This window comes from Phyllostomus discolor, chromosome 5 (genome assembly GCF_004126475.2).
Source record: "Phyllostomus discolor isolate MPI-MPIP mPhyDis1 chromosome 5, mPhyDis1.pri.v3, whole genome shotgun sequence".
NCBI classification, from domain to species: domain Eukaryota; kingdom Metazoa; phylum Chordata; class Mammalia; order Chiroptera; family Phyllostomidae; genus Phyllostomus; species Phyllostomus discolor.
This window is the reverse complement of record NC_040907.2, coordinates 23270341-23289698: the sequence shown is the minus strand read 5'-3', so window position 1 is coordinate 23289698 and position 19358 is coordinate 23270341. Positions and strand designations below refer to the sequence as shown.

The following is a 19358-nucleotide window of genomic DNA, read 5'->3' as shown; positions in this document are numbered from 1 at the left end:
GTTTGGTTTAAGCCAGGAACAGCAGAGTACTGTGTCTGCTTAGTAAATACATGCCTATATTTTCAAAATGTTTATCATTAGAAGTGCCAGTTTACCCCAACTTTTAAGATTGCTTTATATCAGTGCCCTGGCCTGTGTGGGCATGCCCTCACACACACTCACTGATACAAAGACACATATATCCTGGCATCTTGGTGCCTCTTTATCTGCCCTGGAGCCCAGGATCATGCAGGAATATGAATCTAGGGGCTGATCCTAAAAACTGAGATTTTCATAATTCTCTCCCCCCCAAAAAACAGTTATGTAAAATAGAGGACAGTGGGAAGTCATTGGATGGGGAAGGAGTTGACTGTTTTGTTTCTTGACATGGGAAGTGGTTACGGGCATATTCACTTTGTTCATTAAGTTGTACATGTGTATTTTATGCATTTTTATATGTGTGTGTGGTTATTTCACAAAAAGTTTAAGAAAATAAAAAGGAAGGGTAAAATGGTATGAAAGCTCAACATATTTTTTGAATAAGTTAAAAATGGAAAAATAAGTTCATGGAATAATCTTGGCTGTAAAAAAGAAGAAAATCATACCTTTTGTGACGGCATCAATGAACCTGGAAATTATTTTGCTAAGTGAAATAAGCCAGTCAGAGAAAGACAAATGCCATATGATTTCACTCATATGTGGAATCTAATCAACAAAATCATTTATGGTAACCAACAAAATAGAAACAGAGCATAGATACATAGACTGACAGCTGTCAGAGGAGAGGGGGCTGGGTGAAAGAAGGTAAAGGGATTACGCAAAAAATATACATGTATGACACATACGACACAGGCAGCATGAGAGCCAGAGGGAAAGGGGTTGGGAGGAGATGGAAGTCGGGAAAAGGGGGATAAATGGGGACGGAAAGAGGCTTAGTACATGATACAGTGTGCAGATGATATTTTGTTGAGTTGTACACTTGACACCAGTATGGTTTTATTAACCAATGTCACCCCCATGTATTCAATAAATAAAAAAAAATAAATTTAAGAAAAGAAAGTTAACACTTAAAATAAGTTCATATTTACCATTACTTCTGCGTGTAGACAATAGAGCAAATAGAATTAACTAGACTGAAAAGGAAAATGAAAGGGAAACGAAATAATAGTAATTTCTGATTCTTTTTAGTCTGAAATAACCCCCCAGAATTTCATATTTCCCTTTCTGATGCCTCCTAACATATGCCATTTCCTGTAATAACAGAAGTTTCATAGGCACTGATATTCATTCAGCAGATCTACAGCCTGCAGTTTCCTTAGGGCTGAGAAAGCAGAGGTGCAAAGCTCAGTGTGTGGCTTCACATGGGAAAACAGAGAAGTAAAACAGTCAGGCACACTGCAGAGTGATCAGTGCTGCAGTAGCCATGCAGATGGAGAGGTGTTGTGTGAACAGAGCCTACCCTGAGCCTTGAAGGACCAGCGGTCATGATGGCAAAGGAAACAAAAGGGAAAACTGGAAGTGCAAACCAAGGGGAGAGTGTGTTAGGTTAGACACAGTGGTTTTCCAATGATGTTCAGAGCAGAAACAAATAGATCTCTGAGCCTCCTACTCCTAATTTTTTATCTGTTTTAACTGGTGGGGTGCTGGGTACAAATTGGGTCTCTACTGATTGAATAAGAAGTATAAATAAATACCTTTATATAGTTTTTACTACATATCTAAAATCCACAGTCTAAAGTAGTTTAATTAAAGCTGAGGTTTTTAGGGGAATGGTAAGAGATTGAAACTAGAAAGGTAGTCCACTTGATGAAAACTTGAAGGAAAAAGCTTTATGCTGATAGCAGTGGGACCCTCTGGAAGCTTGCTAGTTAAGAGGGGTTAACATGATCAGGTGGAATTTGGTCAGACCATTGGTTGCTCTTTGGTAGAGCATTTAGAGAAAGAAGCAGGGAGACTAATGAGGAACTTCCATGTCTGTTGAACAGGTAGGAGTGACTTGTGTTGAATTGGGCTGCTAATGGGAAGCACTGTGTTCTAATAGAAGGGCTGCTAAATAGTGTGCTTCCCAGGATTTCCTTAGTACTCTCTATGTAGTTGCTATGGACATCCAAATATATACAATCATGTGTAGTCGTGTTAGTTTTTTTCAGCACACTTATTTATTAACTCAGGGAGACGCATCAGCTCTGATGTTCAACATTAATAGGTGCTCACAGCATGTTTGGGAAGTGTAAGTTACTGTATGCCTTGCGCACAAAGCACGGCTTTTGCTCTTGAGTTGTTGAGAACTGACCGAAAGGTATATGGAGTCTTACGTTTTTCCTGGAAACCGCCAGCTCATTTAAAAAGAGAATTCAAGTAGCCTTGTTGCAGACATGGTGTTGTTGGTTTTACCATTGCACAATCAGCAATTTTATTTTGATGTCATTTGGAGAAAGCAGTATTTTTGATTAGCAAGTAAAATTAATGTAGAAAACAAATACTGTGTTAACTAGTTGGTATAATAAGGCATCTGTGCCATGTTGCATTTCAACTCATTAAATTTCTAAAGTTCTAATTACGGTAAGATTACAACTTTAATAGGAGAACCGTTCAAACTTGGGGTCAGTCATGGCTTTAGAGTAGTAAAATTTACAGATACTTTGGAATTATTGAAGGGTAACTCTAAGGTCTAGTTTACTAAAAGTTGAAATATACACAATTATTTTTTTTATTTACTTATTTATTAATTTTTGCTCCTAAAATTCGGATTCAGGTGGTATTTATTGGGCACCCACTACTCACTAGGCCATCTTCCGGGCACTTGAATGCAGGGAGTGCTTCTCATTGCTCACAGCCTCAGGCGTGCAGTGCCGCCCCTTGCATTTGTGCGGGCGCTGGAGGCTCCCAGGCCAAGTGACCACCTCAGGGAACACAAACAGAAAGCGCTAGAGGCACATTGGACCTCAGGTCTTCATTAGTTTTTTCACAAAAACACATGCCTATCTTAGGACTTAACAGCATTTAAAATTATAATTTATTCAAAGAATAATTTAAAGGGTGTTTTAACTTTAAAGTTTGAAATGTTGGTTGTAAATGCAGGAACATTCCTGAGCTTAAGTTCAAAAACCTCAACCATTTTAAGAATTTTCACCAGAGTGTTAAATGAAGATATTTGAACATAAGCTAATCATTATGAAAGGCAAATTTTTATATTACGATTTCTGCATGCACCAGCATCAGACGGGTGCACTAAATACACTTGTGGAGAATGACCTAAGGCAGAGAAAAGGGAAACCTTGGTTAGTCAGTCTCACTTTCAGAGTTGTGTTCCTTTTATTTTGTGTTGGGCTTCTGAGAATTAAAAGGTTTGCTTCATTTGAGGCACATTTGCTTTCTCTTTTTCTCAGTGTAGTGTGAGAATTATAATGGGCCAGCTTGGCTTTCAGTGCTACAGAAGACAAAGGTACCTGAAGCGTGGGAGAGAGAAGGGAGGCCATCGGTTTAATTTGACTTCCTTGTTGTGAAGCTCAGTGTGGTATTCCGATTTCGATCAGTTTAAACTCATACTTTTTTTCAGTCACAGGATTAGTAGGAAACTGTTTTCACCTTCCAACTCCATAGCTCCTTTTTTCCCCCTCTGAGTGGCAGTGGTGGGTGACAGTTCTGGTCCCAGGTTGTGATTATGGAGGCGAAAAAGTCCAGTTTCTCCTCAGCTCCCCACGACTGCTCTCTAAGACTTACAAGTTCACAGTCTTGGAGATTAGCCTCCCGGTTCCTCTGTCTTCTTCATCTTGTTCACCTGCTCTCTCTCCAGACCTGCCTCTCACCGCCTTTCCCCTCACATCCTCCCCTTCGTAACGAACCACCTGCACTTCCCGTTACCGGCTGTGGTTCTCTTGCATTTCTGCCTTTGCCCATTCCACCACCACACTGCTCCTTCGGCTTTGAATGTCCTTCCACATCTCCCAGTGGCCAACTCTTAATTGCCAATTAAGACTCAGTTCAGCGTTCTTCACGGAAACTTTCTTTGTACTTTCCCACATGCATACATCACCTCAATTTCTTTGCACTCTCATTGGCAGCCTAGGAATACCTCTGCCATAGGGTGCTGTTGCAGTTGTAAACATGCACTGCCTTCCACGTATAAACGTAGGAGTGTGTGTTTGTGTACATAAAGCCTTCTAATTAGCTGGTTCTTCATTCTCATAATTTCAGCTGTACACTCTTTTCTTTTTCCAGCTGCCTCTGGACAGCTCAATGTAAGCTCATTGGGTCCAAATTGAGTTTTTTACATTTGCTGTACCACCTTTCCCCTTACTGAGATTCCTTTTAACAACCCTTTCTCTCTCATCCTCTGGTCTAGTGATTATTAATTCCTGTCAGTTCTGCCTCCTAAATATCTTCCCCTTTATCTCTACTGCTTCTGCAATGCTCTAAGACATGAAAAAACCTTGGGTTGGCAGGAGAGTGGGGTTAATTTTGACTGGCTCCTCCATGGATTATATACTGAAGTTTCTATTCTATTCTATTCTATTCTATTCTATTCTATTCTATTCTATTCTATTCTATTCTACTCTACCCTACTCTATTCTACTCTATTCTACTCTACTCTACTCTAATTTATTCCCCAACCGAGGACACATTTACTGATTTTAGAGAAGGGGGGGAAGGAAGGGAGAAGGAGAAAAACATTGATCTGTTGCCTCTCGCACGCACCCTGACAAGGACTGAACCTGCAACCCAGACATGTGCCCTGACCAGGAATCAAACCCATAACCTTTCAGTTTATAGGACGATGCCCCAATCAATTGAGCCACCCTGGCCAGGGCTGAAGTTCTTATCCTTTAGGAAGCTAAGGACAGTATTTGTCCTAGTTCTTGTCATTCCACTTTCTCTCTGCTTGCTGCTGAAACCACCTATTTCACTAGGTATATCCCAGTCCCATATTCACCACTTCCCAGACACTCCATGTCCCGCTGTTTATTTGCCTTCACATACGTTCTTTCCTCCATCTGGAATCCTTTGTACCCCTGTCTGCCTTGTGAGCTCCTTCCAGATTCAGGCTTCCATCTCTATCACCTGGCATGATGCTTCTTACAGAGTGAATGCCAAATAATATTTATTGAATCTATAATATATTCACATTCCAAATGCGAAGTGAACTTGACTGGGGCATCTATCCATTTCGTAATTATCCTGTGTTGTCTCAGGGAACTCTCACAGGACATGGTTCAGGCCTTTTATAAACTGTGTACATTTTAGTTAAGGCATAGTCATCATTGACATTAGAAAAGGATTGATGGGTTTCCTTAAAAAAGACTGTGTCAAAGAGGATTAACGATAGACATATAGACAATAGAGATAAGAGGAAGTCAGGATACAAATAATTCTGCATTGCTTAGCATTAGAGATAGGTAGGTCTTCCCAGCCCCATCTGCATCCATAGAACTGTAATCTTTTTCAGCTGGAAAAGGTACTTACTAGATCATGAGGACAGTTAGAAGTTGCTGAAATCTTCGTGATTTTTTTTTTTTTTGTAAAAGTAAACATTGCAAGTGATACCACCAAACCCACCTAAAGCAAATAGCTAGTAAATCCTGTTGGTTATTGGAAACAAGCTCTTGATTCAGAGTTCTGAGCACCAGTGTAAGAAGAGAGTAATTTCATTCGTTAGTGATTTCATTTGTTAATGAAATTGAAAATTTGGGTATTGGCAGAGCCGTTAAGATGTTGGTATCTATTTATCATATGTGTTTATTAGTACCTTCTGTATGTCTTACATCGTTTTAGGCCCTTCAGAGGAGTCATAGTGGTCTGGTGTTAAACCTGCTCTTTTAAAACATTATTGGTCATGTGAGGTATACATGAACGAGAGAACAATAGATGCTGATATGCAAAATAGTACATTTTGAAATATTTGAGTGTGAAACTGACATTTACATATTGAATCATATTTTCACACTAATTTCCATTTTGTGGAGGCAGCATGATTTCCTAGAAAAGCACACAAGACTTGGACTCAAGAAGCCTGAATTCTGGTCCCAACTCTAACACTAATTAGCTGTGTTGTTTAGGGCAAGTCACTGTCTCCTCTTTGAGCTGAGTCCCCACATTTTTGAAGATGTTGGATAAACTAATTGAGCAAAGATCCCTTCTAACTCTATAAGCATTTTTGTGAAGTACTCTCAGTGGCAAAGGTAGAATTTTATTTAGGCAGCTTTAACAATTGGTTACTCTAAAAGAAATAGCAGACACTTCCCAGTTTTTGTTTAAGGTATTTAGAAGCCTATATTAAAACATTCTCATCACTAGACAAACCTCTTTGTCCCATTGATGGTCCGTATTGCCTTCCAAATTACCCTCCAGGAATGGAAGTATGCTTCACATACCGCTTAATGTTCCAAGGTGCAGCACATTGCAAAAGACTGCACCGTTCTCCAAGGCACCTCTCATAGCCATGTCTTCCTATTCAATTAGAGGTGGCAAAGGCTGGCCAGGCTCCAAAGCAAGACTGTCAATTCCTCTCTTTTTCTGTGTCCACGCTCGGCAGGATGCTTCCTCACGCCCACCTCTCTCCCCCTTGCCGTGACTTTGGCTTCCGCCAGATGTCACACTGCTGCTTGTCACCGCCCAGACTCTCATCACTGATTTTGTTGTTTCAGTGTATTTATCACAACTGTTTTCTTTAGCTGTAAAATTTATGGAATTTCACACTCTTAATTACCACAGTATTTCCTTTTCACGAGAGAGGAAATATATAAGGAGTTGTATGCACAAGAGATGGAGGGAGGGAAACATTCCACCTAACTTAAGGAAAGTTTGCATGTTTGTTGCATGTACACCTTCCATTCCTGAATATACAAGGGAAGTGATCAGCTCTGCAGAACTCAGAGGTACATGGGAGATCTATTTCAATCCCAGGGAGAAGTACATAAATGATGTACTTGCCCTGGCCAGGTGGCCCAGTTGGTTAAACATCATCCTGTACACCAAAAGGTTGTTGGTCTGATTCCCAGTAGGGGGACATGCCTAGCTTGCAGGTTCCATCCCCAGTCAGGGTGCATCCTGGGCTACGGGGAGGGTGACTGATTGATGTTTCTTATATCAGTGTTTATTTCTCTCTCCCTCTCTCTCTCTCTCTCTCTCATATCAATGAACATACCTTGGGTGAAGATTTAAAAAAAAGATGTGCTTATTGGGTAATTTCCTCAGCTGAAATTGTATCCCTTTTAGCAGTCAAAAAAGGTGAATAATTTTATTGGCTCTCTGTGGAACATCTTCATAATATGTTTATTGATTTGAGAGAGAAATATATCAGTGTGAGAGAGAAGCATTGATTCTGTATTATTAGTATGTTATCAGGCATTACATCAGACCCTTTATGTTTATTTGTTTAAACCTTGCCACCAGCCTATAATGATGTACACTGTTTGTTTTTTACTGTTACCGAATCAATATCATTAGCAGTTATGTTTAGATTTTCTGTTTTCTTACGATTTAGTCTTGAAACATTTTATGTTTCTAGGAATTCATCCATTTCCTCCAGGTTGTCCAAGTTGTTGGCATGTAATTTTTTAATTTAATTTTTCTTTTTCTTTTTTAAATATTTTATTGATTATGCTATTACAGTTGTCTTATTTCCCCCCTTCACTCCCCTCCACCCTGTACAGCCTCTCCCACCCACTTCTCCCTTTTAGTTCATGTCCATGTGTCATACTTATAAGTTATTTAGCTTCTACATTTCTCATACTATTCTTACCCTCCCTCCCTCTATTTTCTACCTACCATCTATGCTACTTATTCTCTGTACCTTTTCCCCCTGTCTCCTCCTCCCACTCTCCTGTTGCTAACCCTCCATGTGATCTCCATTTCTGTGGTTCTGTTCCTGTTCTAGTTGTTTGCTTAGTTTCTTTTGGTTTTGCTTTAGGTGTGGTTGTTAATCATTGTGAGTTTGCTGTCCTTTTATTATACATGTTTTTATCTTCTTTTTCTTAGATAAGTCCCTTTAACATTTCCTGTAATAAGGGCTTGGTGATGATGAACTCCTTTAACTTGACCTTATCTGAGAAGCACTTTATCTGCCCTTCCATTCTAAATGAAAGCTTTGCTGGATAGAGTAATCTGGGACATAGGTCCTTGTTTTTCATGACTTGGAATACTTCTTTCCAGCCCCTTCTTGCCTGTAAAGTCTCTTTTGAGAAATCAGCTGACAGTCTGATGGGAACTCCTTTGTAGGTTACTGTCCCCTTATCTCTTGCTGCTTCTAGGATTCTGTCCTTCATTTTTACCTTGGCTAATGTAATTATGATGTGCCTTGGTGTGTTTCTTCTTGGGTCCAACTTGTTTGGGACTCTCTGAGCTTCCTGGACTTCCTGGAAGTCTATTTCCTTTGCCAGAATGGGGAAGTTCTCCTTTATTATTTGTTCAAATACGTTTTTAATCTGTTGCTCTTCCTGTTCCCCTTCTGGTACCCCTATAATTCAGATGTTGCAATGTTTCAAGATGTCCTGGAGGTTCCTAAGCTTCTCCTCATTTTTTTGACTTCATATTTCTCCATTCTTTCCTCTTTGGTTGTTTCTTTCTTCCTTCTGGTCCACTCTATTGTTTTGAGTCCCAATTTCCTTCCCATCACTATTGGTTCCCTGTGCATTTCCCTTCATTTCTTTTATGGTAACCTGCATTTGTTCATCTACTTTACGACCAAAATCAACCAATTCTGTGAGCTTCTTGATCACCAGTGTTTTGCACTTTGCATCTGATAGGTTAGCTATCTCTTGGTCACTCAAAAGGATGAGTTCTGGGACACTGATTTGTTCTTCTGTTTGAGCCATCTCTCTCTCTCTCTTTTTTTTTTCCCTTTGGTCTGGTCACTCCTGTTATGGTAAGGGGTGGAGCCTTAGGTGTACACCAGGGCTGGGCACCCCAGTCACTAGATTATGACGTTGTATGTGAGGGCGGGGTCAAGAGGGAACAATGGCAGCTCTGTTCTCCGTGGGACCTCAGTCCCTTCCCTGGGATCCTGGGTTGTGCACTCTGTCCTGCTCCACAATCGCCACCTCACTGGGTCTGCCAGCTGACGCTTGCATACTCAGGGTCCACCCGCTGTGATCTTGTGTGCCCCGGATGCCTTATGCACTCCCGGTTGCCTTATGTGCCCAATTCTCCCTGCTCTCCGCACCACGACCTGAGCCACAACCCGCGCCCGGCTGCTCGTCTCTGCCCTTCCTACCGGTCTGGATGAATGGGTTTATTTCAACTTCTTGGCTGTCTGACTTCCATTCGGATAAATTTTCTGTCAGTTCTGGGTGTTATTCTGCCTCTAAATTGTTGTTCCAATCTTGGTTGTGCGTGGAGGTACGGTGCGTCCACCTATGCCTCCATCTTGGCCGGAAGTCTAATTTTTCAGTTATAGTTAACATTCAATATTACAATATTTTGTGTTAGTTTCAGGTGTACCATATAGTGGTTAGACAATCATATACTCAACAAAATGTTCCTCCCCACTCTCTGATATTTCCAGTACCAACCTGGCCCCATACATATTTATTACAATATTATTGACTATATTTCCTATGCCGTACTTTACATCCGCATGACTGTTTTGTACCTACCAGTTTGTACTTCTTAATCCCTTCACCTTTTTTACATATCCTCCCCACTTCTCCTTCTGGCAACCATGTGATGTACCCTGTTTTTATCCTATTGTATGGATGAGGAAATCTCAAAATGACTTAAAGCTTGCCACTTCAAAAATAAGTTTATGTCATCTTTTTTTTTTTAAGGAAGGAAAAGGTACCACATTTGTCTAGGTTTTTTTATTTCCCACTTGTAAAAAAAAGGCAAAATTTTTGTGGTACCTTATTTTAGAAGCTAAAATTCATTTTAAATTCCCAGGATGGTTCATTTAAATTTTTTCTTAGTGTATTAGCTAGATAGAGCTTTAAGCTTGTTGGTGTTTGCACTGCAAACTGCTGCATTGGACAGAGCGTGTCTCAGCTGAATATCTGGATTCATTTACTGGTCATTTGGATGTTTGGTTAGTTCACAATTACATACAGTATTCAGCCCTGGCCTTTGCTGTGGAAGATGCTTAAACATATAACATACATAGAAGATGGAGTTTCTCCCCATGGGGACCTCATAACTTTATCACCTAGATTTGCTGTCTAAACAATTAGAATAGTGGAGACAGGCAAAACTAAATTATATCATCACAGTATAAGGATTACCTTGTAAAAGGGGGTTCTAGCAATTCATTCATGATTGATTAGTGTTCCCATTTCCTCTGAATCATTGGCTAGTTCTCACATAAATACTGATCATGGGGAAGGAGGAGTCTAGTGAAAAATTAGAAAGGGAGGCTTAGCACTCAGGATGGACATACCTGTAACAACAACCTGTAAGGACAGAAACACCATGAAGGTACTTAGTGAATGGTAATTTACTCTCCAAATCTGGATGTAGGATGTTTTTGGTTTTGCTTTTTAAGACTTCCAGAAAATCTTGTCTCTGTCTCCATGCCTGTGTCAATCTCAAGATAGGTGAGAGTGGTTGACTAAAAAGCAGATATGCCCTAAGTGTTAATGCTTGTGAATGTTTTTGACAATAAACACCTTAGGGCCGCTGAAAAAAATCTGCGAAGGAAAGAGGAGGAAACTGTTGTTTACTGCATTTTAGTATGTGTCAGGCAGTGTGCTAGGCACTTTTTAAAAATATATATTTTTTATTGATTATGCTGTTACAGTTGTCCCAATTTTTCCCCCTCTGCCCCCTTCTGCCCAGTACCCTCATTCCCTCCAGCAGTCCCCCCCTTATACAAAGTTCATGTTCATGGGTCCTGCATATAAATTCTTTGGCTACACATTTCCTATACTATTCTTAACCTCCCCCTGTCAGTTTTGTACCTACCAATTCATGTTTCTTAATCCCTGCACCTTTTCTCCCATTCTCCCCCTTCCTTCCTCCCTCCCAACCGATAACCCTCCAAGTGCTCTCCACAGGTATGATTCTGTTCCTGTTCTGGTTGTTGGCTATGTTTGTTTTTTTTAGATTCCGTTGTTGGTAGTTGTGACTTTGTTGCCATTTTAATGTTCATAGTTTTGATCATCATCTTCTTTTTTAAAAATATTTTACTTATTTTTGGAGAGAGAAGAAGGGAAGGAGAAAGAGAGGAAGAGAAACACAATCTGTTGCCTCTCACACTCCCCCAACTGGGGACCTGGCCCATAACCCAGGCATGTGCCCTGACTGGGAATTGAACCAGTGACCCTGTAGTTTGCAGGCCAGCACTCAGTCCACTGAGCCAAACCAGCCAGGGCTCATCTTTTTCTTAAATAAGAAAACTGTACTTGAACAATGATTAAAATAAAAAATAAAAATTAAAAATAAAAAAAAATAATAAAAGAAAAAAAATAAATACCTTTAACATTTCATGTAATAAACGCTAGGTGATGATGAACTTTAGTTTTACGTTCTCTGGGAAGCACTTCATCTGCCCTTCAATTCTAAATGATAGCTTTGCTGGATAGAGTAATCTAGGTTGTAGGTGATTGCCTTTCATCACTTTGAATATTTCTTGCCAGTCCCTTCTAGCCTGCAAAGTTTCTTTTGAAAAATCAGCTGATAGTCTTATGAGAGCTCCTTTGTGGGTAGCTGTCTGCCTTTCTCTTGCTGTTTTTAAGATTCTCTCTTTATCTTTAATCTTTGGCATTTTAATTATGATGTGTCTTGGTGTGGTCCTCTTTGGGTCCAACTTGTTGGGACTCTCTGTGCTTCCTGGACTTGTATGTCTGTTTCTTTTACCAAATTAGGGAAGTTTTCTTTCATTACTTTTTCCAAGTAAGTTTTCAATTTCTTGCTCTTTCTCTTCTCCTTCTGGCACCCCTATGATTTGGGTGTTGGTATGTTTGGAGATGTTCCAGGGGCTTCCTATTCTATCCTCATTTTTTAGAATTCTTTTTTCTTCTTGCTGTTCTGATGGAATGCTTTTGTCTTCCTTATGTTTCAGATCATTGATTTAATGCTCAGGTTCATCTCCTCTACTTTTGGTTCTCTGTAGATTTTTCTTTATTTCACTTAATGGAACTTTTACTTCTGCCTGGGTCTTTGTTATGCTGTTGCTATACTCGGTGAGTTCTTTGAGCATCCTGATCACCAGTGTTTTGAACTCTGCATCTGATAGGTTGGTTATCTCCATTTCATTTAATTCTTTTCCTGGAGTTTTGTTCTGTTCTTTCAGTTGGGCCATATTTCTTTGTCTACTCAACTTGGCAGCCTCCCTGTGTATTAGGTAGGGCTGCTTTGACTTCCTGTCTTAGTAGCGTGGCTTATTATAGAAGAGCGGACCTGTCTCGGGTGAATGTACCTTTTCTATATCTTCAATTGTTGGACTTCCATACAGCTCGATTTTCTGGCAGTTGTGGGTGATACTTGTTTTGCAGTCCAGTTGTAATTTCTTCTGTAGCTTAGTGAGGAGGCGAAATGTCTTTATCTATGCCTCCATCTTCTCAATGGACATTTATATTGCCTCTACTTTTTTTTCATTATAAAAGTAGAGGCCTTAATGAATAGTATTGTATTTATTTTTTGGGGCATGTGTGTGAAGATTGTGGGTCAGAGGTCTCCAGAACAGAACATATATAATCCAGGAAGTATATCATTTTGGTCTGTTCCTTTTTTGCATTATTTGCCTGTCTTTGTCCTCCTTCCACCATCCTCTCAGACCCTCTGGTGTCTCCTCCAGGTAGGTTACTGTTCCTGCCTGAAGGAGAGATTTCTGTCCAATATAAGAGAGGTGAAGCATAGAATGACTATGACAGGGTCTAGGCACTTTTTGTAAACATCTCTCCACGTCCCCTTATGAAGACGTATGAGGGATTTATCTCGTATTTCAAGTGCCAGGAGTAGATGGGCTTCTCCTGAGTATGTGGACACTGTGAACTTCATAGATGGGTGTGTTTCCCTAGTAGTAACTTTAGCATTTTTTTCAGCCTTTACTGTTTTAGACACTGTGCTCCTCATAAGCATTATCTCTTTGAATCTTCACTGCAGCCCTTTTGTAGTAGGTAGTTTTCCATGTTTTCAGTGAAAATACTGGAAATGAGAGGTTAAGTGATTAACTTTTCTAAAGCCACACATCTGGCAATAGAGTCAAATTTCAAGCTCAGGTCTAACTCTGCAGTGTAGCCCAGCTGTTTCTTCTGAGATATTTACTTATGCTCTTGTTTAATTCTGAACACCTGACCCGTAGCTGAATTTTTTCTTTACTTAGGAGCCCGTGTCTAAAGGGAGGTAGAAAGAGAAGAACCCAGGAGTCTAGCAGAAAGCAACAACATATGTGCCTTCACAGAGGGGCTGGCAATTGATTTAAACTTGAACCAGTTCTCAGAAGTAGGGCCTGTCACTTTCTGACATTTGTTTAGTGGATTTCTTAATCTTTCCTCTTGTGATATTAGGCATTAGCCACATATCTACATTAAAACATATGTAATGCATTCTGGTATGATGATTATTCACTCAACAAATGTTGAGCATATACATCATTGAACAAGCCAGATACAATCTCAACTTCATGGAGCTTATGATTGGTATAAGTATTTGAATAGGTTGGTTGGATCTTGCACATTCTAAGTTTTTCCCTAAACACACCACAAGCAGTTACGTGTGTGTGTGTGTGTGTGTGTGTGTGTGCTGTAAGACTAGCACAAAATTGAATGGCTTGGAATTTGTCTCATTCCAATAAAACAGTAATGAATCGTGAACGTGAAGGAATGTAACAGTCAGGAACCCCATAAGTATGGTTTAGTCGCTTTGAACACCATGATTCCCAGAGGAGTGACAATATACAACAGTACACAAACTTTATTTGAAATTTTAAAAAACCAGTGTGAACCAGAGAGCTTTGATGGAGCATTGTCAGAAGAATTTCAGAAACTGCAAGTTGTTACACAGATGTATTGATTTAATTAGTCTAGATAACACCATTTATTTATGCTTAAGCATCTCACACATGCAAAAGTTGGTAATTCGAAGTCACACGATCATTTGTGAGTTGTCTTGTATGCCGCGTGCTGTAGCTTCTGACTGCCGACTTTGACAAGTGTGTGTGTTGTCAGATGCTTGAGCATAAATAAATGATATCATATAGAGCAATTAAGCAATACAGTTAGCTTTTGGAATTCTGTTGACATAGTGTCGTGTATAGTCTTTTGGTGGTGACTTTTAAAATCACATTAATTGTTTTAAATACAGTTTAATCTTACGGTATGGGCAAGATCTTCGTTGGAGACCAAACAAATCTGGGTCTGCTGGTTAGGTGAACATCCGGGTGGATCCTTAATACACCATTGCAACTTGATAACATTGTTTTGGTTACCCATACAGTGGGTGTTTTGGTCAATGAAGGAAGAAGAGTAGAGTCATTTTCTTAGCAAAAAGATGAATTATTTTGTGATAAGTAAGAAGGAAGAGCCTGTAGTATTGAATCTCTTGAGAAGGGAAACTTGTTAGAATCCCCATTTTCTCCCCTGCTTCTTTTGCACCCCTTTTGTTATTATAATTTTAATTGTAAGAACACTGAGGTATTTTATGTTTGCCTCATTTTACAGTACTGTTTTCACACTTTAAAAAATGCTATCTAAAGGAGACTGGAGTGTAGCTAATATACTAGGAATTTCTTCCTAGTATATCTTTTCTTCCAGAGTTTGGAATGCCTCACCTCTATTAGTTTTTCTCACCACACTCCCTAGAAGATAGAAAGGGGAAGGATTAATTAACCCAGTTTTACACATAAGGAAACAGAAGCTCATAGGGGTTAAGTGTCTTGCCTAAGGTCTTATGTACTAAGAACATAGTCACAGAATGCAGCAGAGAGTTCCAGAGCCTGGCAGAGTGTAGCACACTACCTACTGGGAAATGTAATAGGCAGGTAATTATTTTCTCAGAAGACTTGACTACTGCTGGTCAATTCCTACTCCTTGGAGAATGTCAGCCATCTAATCCCCACGGCAGAAACTTGCTTGCAGGTTAGACCTACTGGGTAATCGTGGGTAGATGTTACTTAGCACAGCTGGCTTTGAATTTCAAATAACTATATATTATATTTTCATGTGTTCTTCTAATATAAGTTTCTTCAGGCTGCCAAGTGCCCACATTAACCAGTGTTCAAAGAATGTAAGATGCCGCTTTTATGACCATTAGTTGTTATTCCCTTATGCTTTATAATAGGGGGCATAAAGGTATTTTAGGGATGGGCACAAAACCTTGGGCAAGGGCTCCTTACCACCTGCTCACTGAGGCAGATACAGTTTACAGAGCAAAAGCAAGCCATATAACATGTGAGTCTTGCTGCTGATTCCTGGGGACATAGACAGACTGAATTTAACATGGAAAATGGTCCACCTGGTGTAGAAAAAAAGAATTCATTTGGACATGAAGAACAAGACAGACTTAGGGTTCTCTGTAGGAACTTGCATTCTTGAACTTGCAGGTAAAACAAAGAAAGGACACCCATAAATCCAAGTTATAACTACTTTTTATTTGTCTTACTGGTAAAAATTACTTCTTGGTTATCTTACAGGAACCTCGTTATATTAGAAAAACGTTAGCATTTCACCTAAATCCACAGTTCTTCTATGTTTTTTCTTTTTAATGTTATGGACTTCCATTACTCTTGTCTGCATTACAAGTTTAGTGATTTGACTTACATATTTGAGAATTATTTCTTTAATAATGAGAAATACAGCTAACCACCTAAGATTTTGGTTCAAGTGCTCAACCTGCACCTGTTTATTTAGAATGATGAGGTTGGTGCCTCTGCTTTCTTTAGTCTGTGTCTTGACACTCAAAATTGTATTTGTTGGCCCTGGCTGGCGTAGCTCAGTAGATTGAGCGCGGGCTGCGAACCAAAGCATCGCAGGTTCGATTCCCAGTCAGGGCATATGCCTGGGCTGCAGGCTGGGTCCCCAGTGGGGGCCACATGAGAGGCAACCACACATTGATGTTTCTCTCTCTCTCTTTCTTTCCCTCTCTAAAAATAAGTAAATAAAATCTTAAATTTTTAAAAAAATTGTATTTGTTGATTTCAGCAATTAGGAGAGACGCAAAAACACCCATGGTTTGCCTTTAAAATGCTTTGTGATAGGTTCTGGTCCGTAGGCTTTAAGAAGAAAGCAGCTTGCCCTGGCTGGCGTAGCTCAGTGGATTGACCGTGGGCTGTGAACCAAAGCATCGCAGGTTTGATTCCCAGTCAGGGCATATGCCTGGGTTGCAGGCCACGGCCCCCAGCAACCGCACATTGATGTTTCTCTCTCTCTCTCTCTCTTTCTCCCTCCCTTCCCTCTCTAAAAATAAATAAATAAAATCTTTAAAAAAAAGGAAGAAGAAAGCAGCTTTTTCATACACCTTAAAGTTCCTTAGGATGCTCCCAGTGTTCTCCTATTCAAAGAAAACAAGCTGACTTCCCTAAACTCTTACATAATCTACGTCCTTTAAGTTTCTCTAAATTCTAACTTTCATTATGATTTCCTTAGTTGCTATTATTTTATTCACCGAGAAGTAGAACGTTGCCATTGGCCATGGGAAGCGATGGGGGTGGTACTGTTGTGACGATCCCTTTGCCGTGACTTTCTGTTGCAGACCCCGTATCATGTCAACCTCCTCCTGGCTGGCTACGATGAGCACGAGGGGCCAGCGCTTTACTACATGGACTACCTGGCAGCCTTGGCCAAGGCCCCTTTTGCAGCCCATGGCTATGGTGCCTTCCTGACTCTTAGTATCCTGGACCGGTACTATAAACCAAGTAAGTTCCAGCAACATAGGTAGGGAAAAGCAGCAGAGCTCCATCCTCAGCTGCCTTCTGGTTTTGTGCACTACTCCTTGGAGTTGGGTGGCCGAGGCTTGAATAGAGGAGGGATCGTAAGAAGCACATTCAGGTACCCTCTGGAAGCTGCTTTCTCCTGTAGGTCAGTGGGGCTGTTGAAAAGCTGATAAAAGTCCCTCTTTGACCAGACAAAATGAGATACTGCATGTGTCCCGAGCTGGGTTTTGACTTATTTTAAAAGGGGGTTGGAATAGTGAATAAAACTAATTCTTCAGCTACAAAAGTTCATTTTTTAAATTCATTTTGCCCTGCATAGATGCTTATTAGTATCAAAGCTGTAGAGAAAGAGCAAATAAACCAAGTGGTTTGTGCTTGTTTTGAGCTTGTGAGAATGAACAGTTCCCCAGCATGACAACTGAAGATTTCTTTGCTTAAATGTCAGAGCTTTTGAAGGCCACTAGTCTGGGCCCTTCCCTTGGTTTTTATCACCTAATGGCCACCCCCTCCTGCAAGATAAAGCTGGCTCTCTATTTGTCAATGAACTGTCAGCTTGGCAAAGCCTTTGACACAGGGATGCTTTTGTGCTAAGTTCTATCTTCTGACCCCGATTCCAACTTTGACATTAGCCACTGTGCGCAATAGGCACTTGGGGGTCTTGGCTTTAACAGGCTATAGATGCAGCACAGATAACTACCTCTCTTCTTACATTCTTTTCTTCCCTGTCAGTATAGCAAAAATCTGGCTTATTCATTCCTTTTTTGGTGCTGCCCTCTCACTCACCCCCAGCCTTGCCAGAGCTCCAGGCCACATCCTGAAAAGAATTAGCCTGGCCTCCTAGTGACTGTTTCTGGATTTGGCATCTGTCAGTAATACAGCTGATTGGCCCACCAGAGTAACCACCAGCCACCCCTGAAGCCTAACTGCGTAATGTGTCATCCTGGTTTGACATGCCCATGGACAGTTCCTTTGGCTCCGATTTTATGAGTCTCGGCCCCATCCTATGAATCCTCTTTCCATTGTTAAACTGAGACCCAGCTGGGAAAGGGAGGCTAAAACTCTGGCCCTGTCTTCCCTTTCCCTGATTTGCAGCTGGCTAGGGCAGATGGAACTGGTTTAAGCCCTGGTCTGAAGGGGGGGTTTGGGGGTAAGGTGGGGGGATGGGCTATAAAAAAAAGAGGCAGGCCGCTGGACCTCTGTAGAGGCAGGCCCCTGCCAAGGGGGGCAGAATTCCGTCATGCTTACCCTTCTCTGTAGCAAATCAATTTGCAATGGCTTGTGGCTGCCAGAGCATGGGGTCTGGGGCACCCTCAACTGCATATGGAAAAAGTTTGTTGCTAGCTAGAAGGCTAGGGGTATTGGGGGGGTGCTTTTCCGTTTGTGTGACATGCTGACCTGAAGGAGTCTGAAACTCAATCGAAAGTTGCGGCGGAGAGTTGGATTTAACGGCAGCCCCGTGAGCGCTTGGCCCCTGTGTTCTCTTGCAGCGATCTCACGAGAGATGGCCGTGGAGCTTCTCAAGAAGTGTCTGGAGGAGGTGAGTAGCTCCCCGGGGATTCCAAAAGCACTGAAAAGAATGTTTTGTCTCTTTGCCAATATTGTTCTTGTTCCTCAGTTACATTTTTTCTGACCCTTGCCAATAAGTACCCATTAACTAGATGTGAAGTTGCTGCCAGAGATAGTTTGGTGGGTAATAAGCTTAGTTTTTCCTCTTATGGGTCACCTCCTCATTGATGTCAGTTTTACAGTTTAATTACTTTTCTTTTTGGTTCATCCAGACCAGTGGTTCTCAAATTTTAGCATGTATAAGAATCATCCGAGGAACTGGTTTTTAAAAATCAAACTGTTTTGCCCTGGCCACGCCCCCTTCTGATTCACTCGTCCTGGTGTCAGAGCCTGAGAACAGTTTAACTAGCAGCCCCAGATTTTGCTGCAGGCGGTGACTGGGCCGTGCTTTAAGAAGTGCTCCCTGTACTTTATACCTGCTTTGTTCTTGTGCCACCCCAGTTGTCGTACTGTCTGCTCCCTTCAACAGTGCATGGGTCCTGAGTCCTGGAGAGAAAGGCTCCCCTGAGAATGCAGGAGACCATAGACAGCAACTAGGAAGCCTTGGGCAGAAGGGGAGAGTAGCCTTTAGGTTGTGAGGCCAGGAACTCGGACCTACCACCCAGTCTAGTACTGCTCCGAAGAGTCAGAGCCTTTGGGGGATGAATGGAGGGTGAGGAAGAGAAGAAAGCAGTACCTTAGGCTTTTCATTCTTTTTCTGTCCCTGTGGCCTAAGGATTAACTTGTAGTCTAGTGAGCGAGTGGGGGGATAAGAATGGTGGGGGAGGGTGTGGATCTCTTAACAAAAGCCTATCCTTTTTGGTCCACAGTGCCTCCTTCTCCCTCTTGTTTGTAAATCCCCTTTCCAGCACAAAATAAACTCATGTACTTTTCTTAACCATTCAGCTGAAAGGCCACATTAGTCTGGCAGCCCCAAGTGTTGCAAGGTGCTGCCAGGAAGAGGCCACTGGAATATTCAGTGCTTTGAGACTTTAGTGCTTTGAGTGCTTTATTCCTTATAGATCCAAAAGATGAT

At 41.0% G+C, this 19358-nt stretch overlaps 1 protein-coding gene across 1 annotated transcript in view; it reads left to right on the top strand.

The window, feature by feature from the left end:
- PSMB2 (proteasome 20S subunit beta 2) overlaps positions 1-19358 on the top strand; it is a 34273-nt gene that overhangs the window by 13708 nt on the left and 1207 nt on the right. The window contains exons 4-5 of the mRNA XM_028513463.2: positions 16597-16759; positions 18265-18314. Of these exons, the coding sequence (XP_028369264.1) occupies positions 16597-16759; positions 18265-18314 (213 nt within the window). The remainder of the gene's footprint in view (positions 1-16596; positions 16760-18264; positions 18315-19358) is intronic.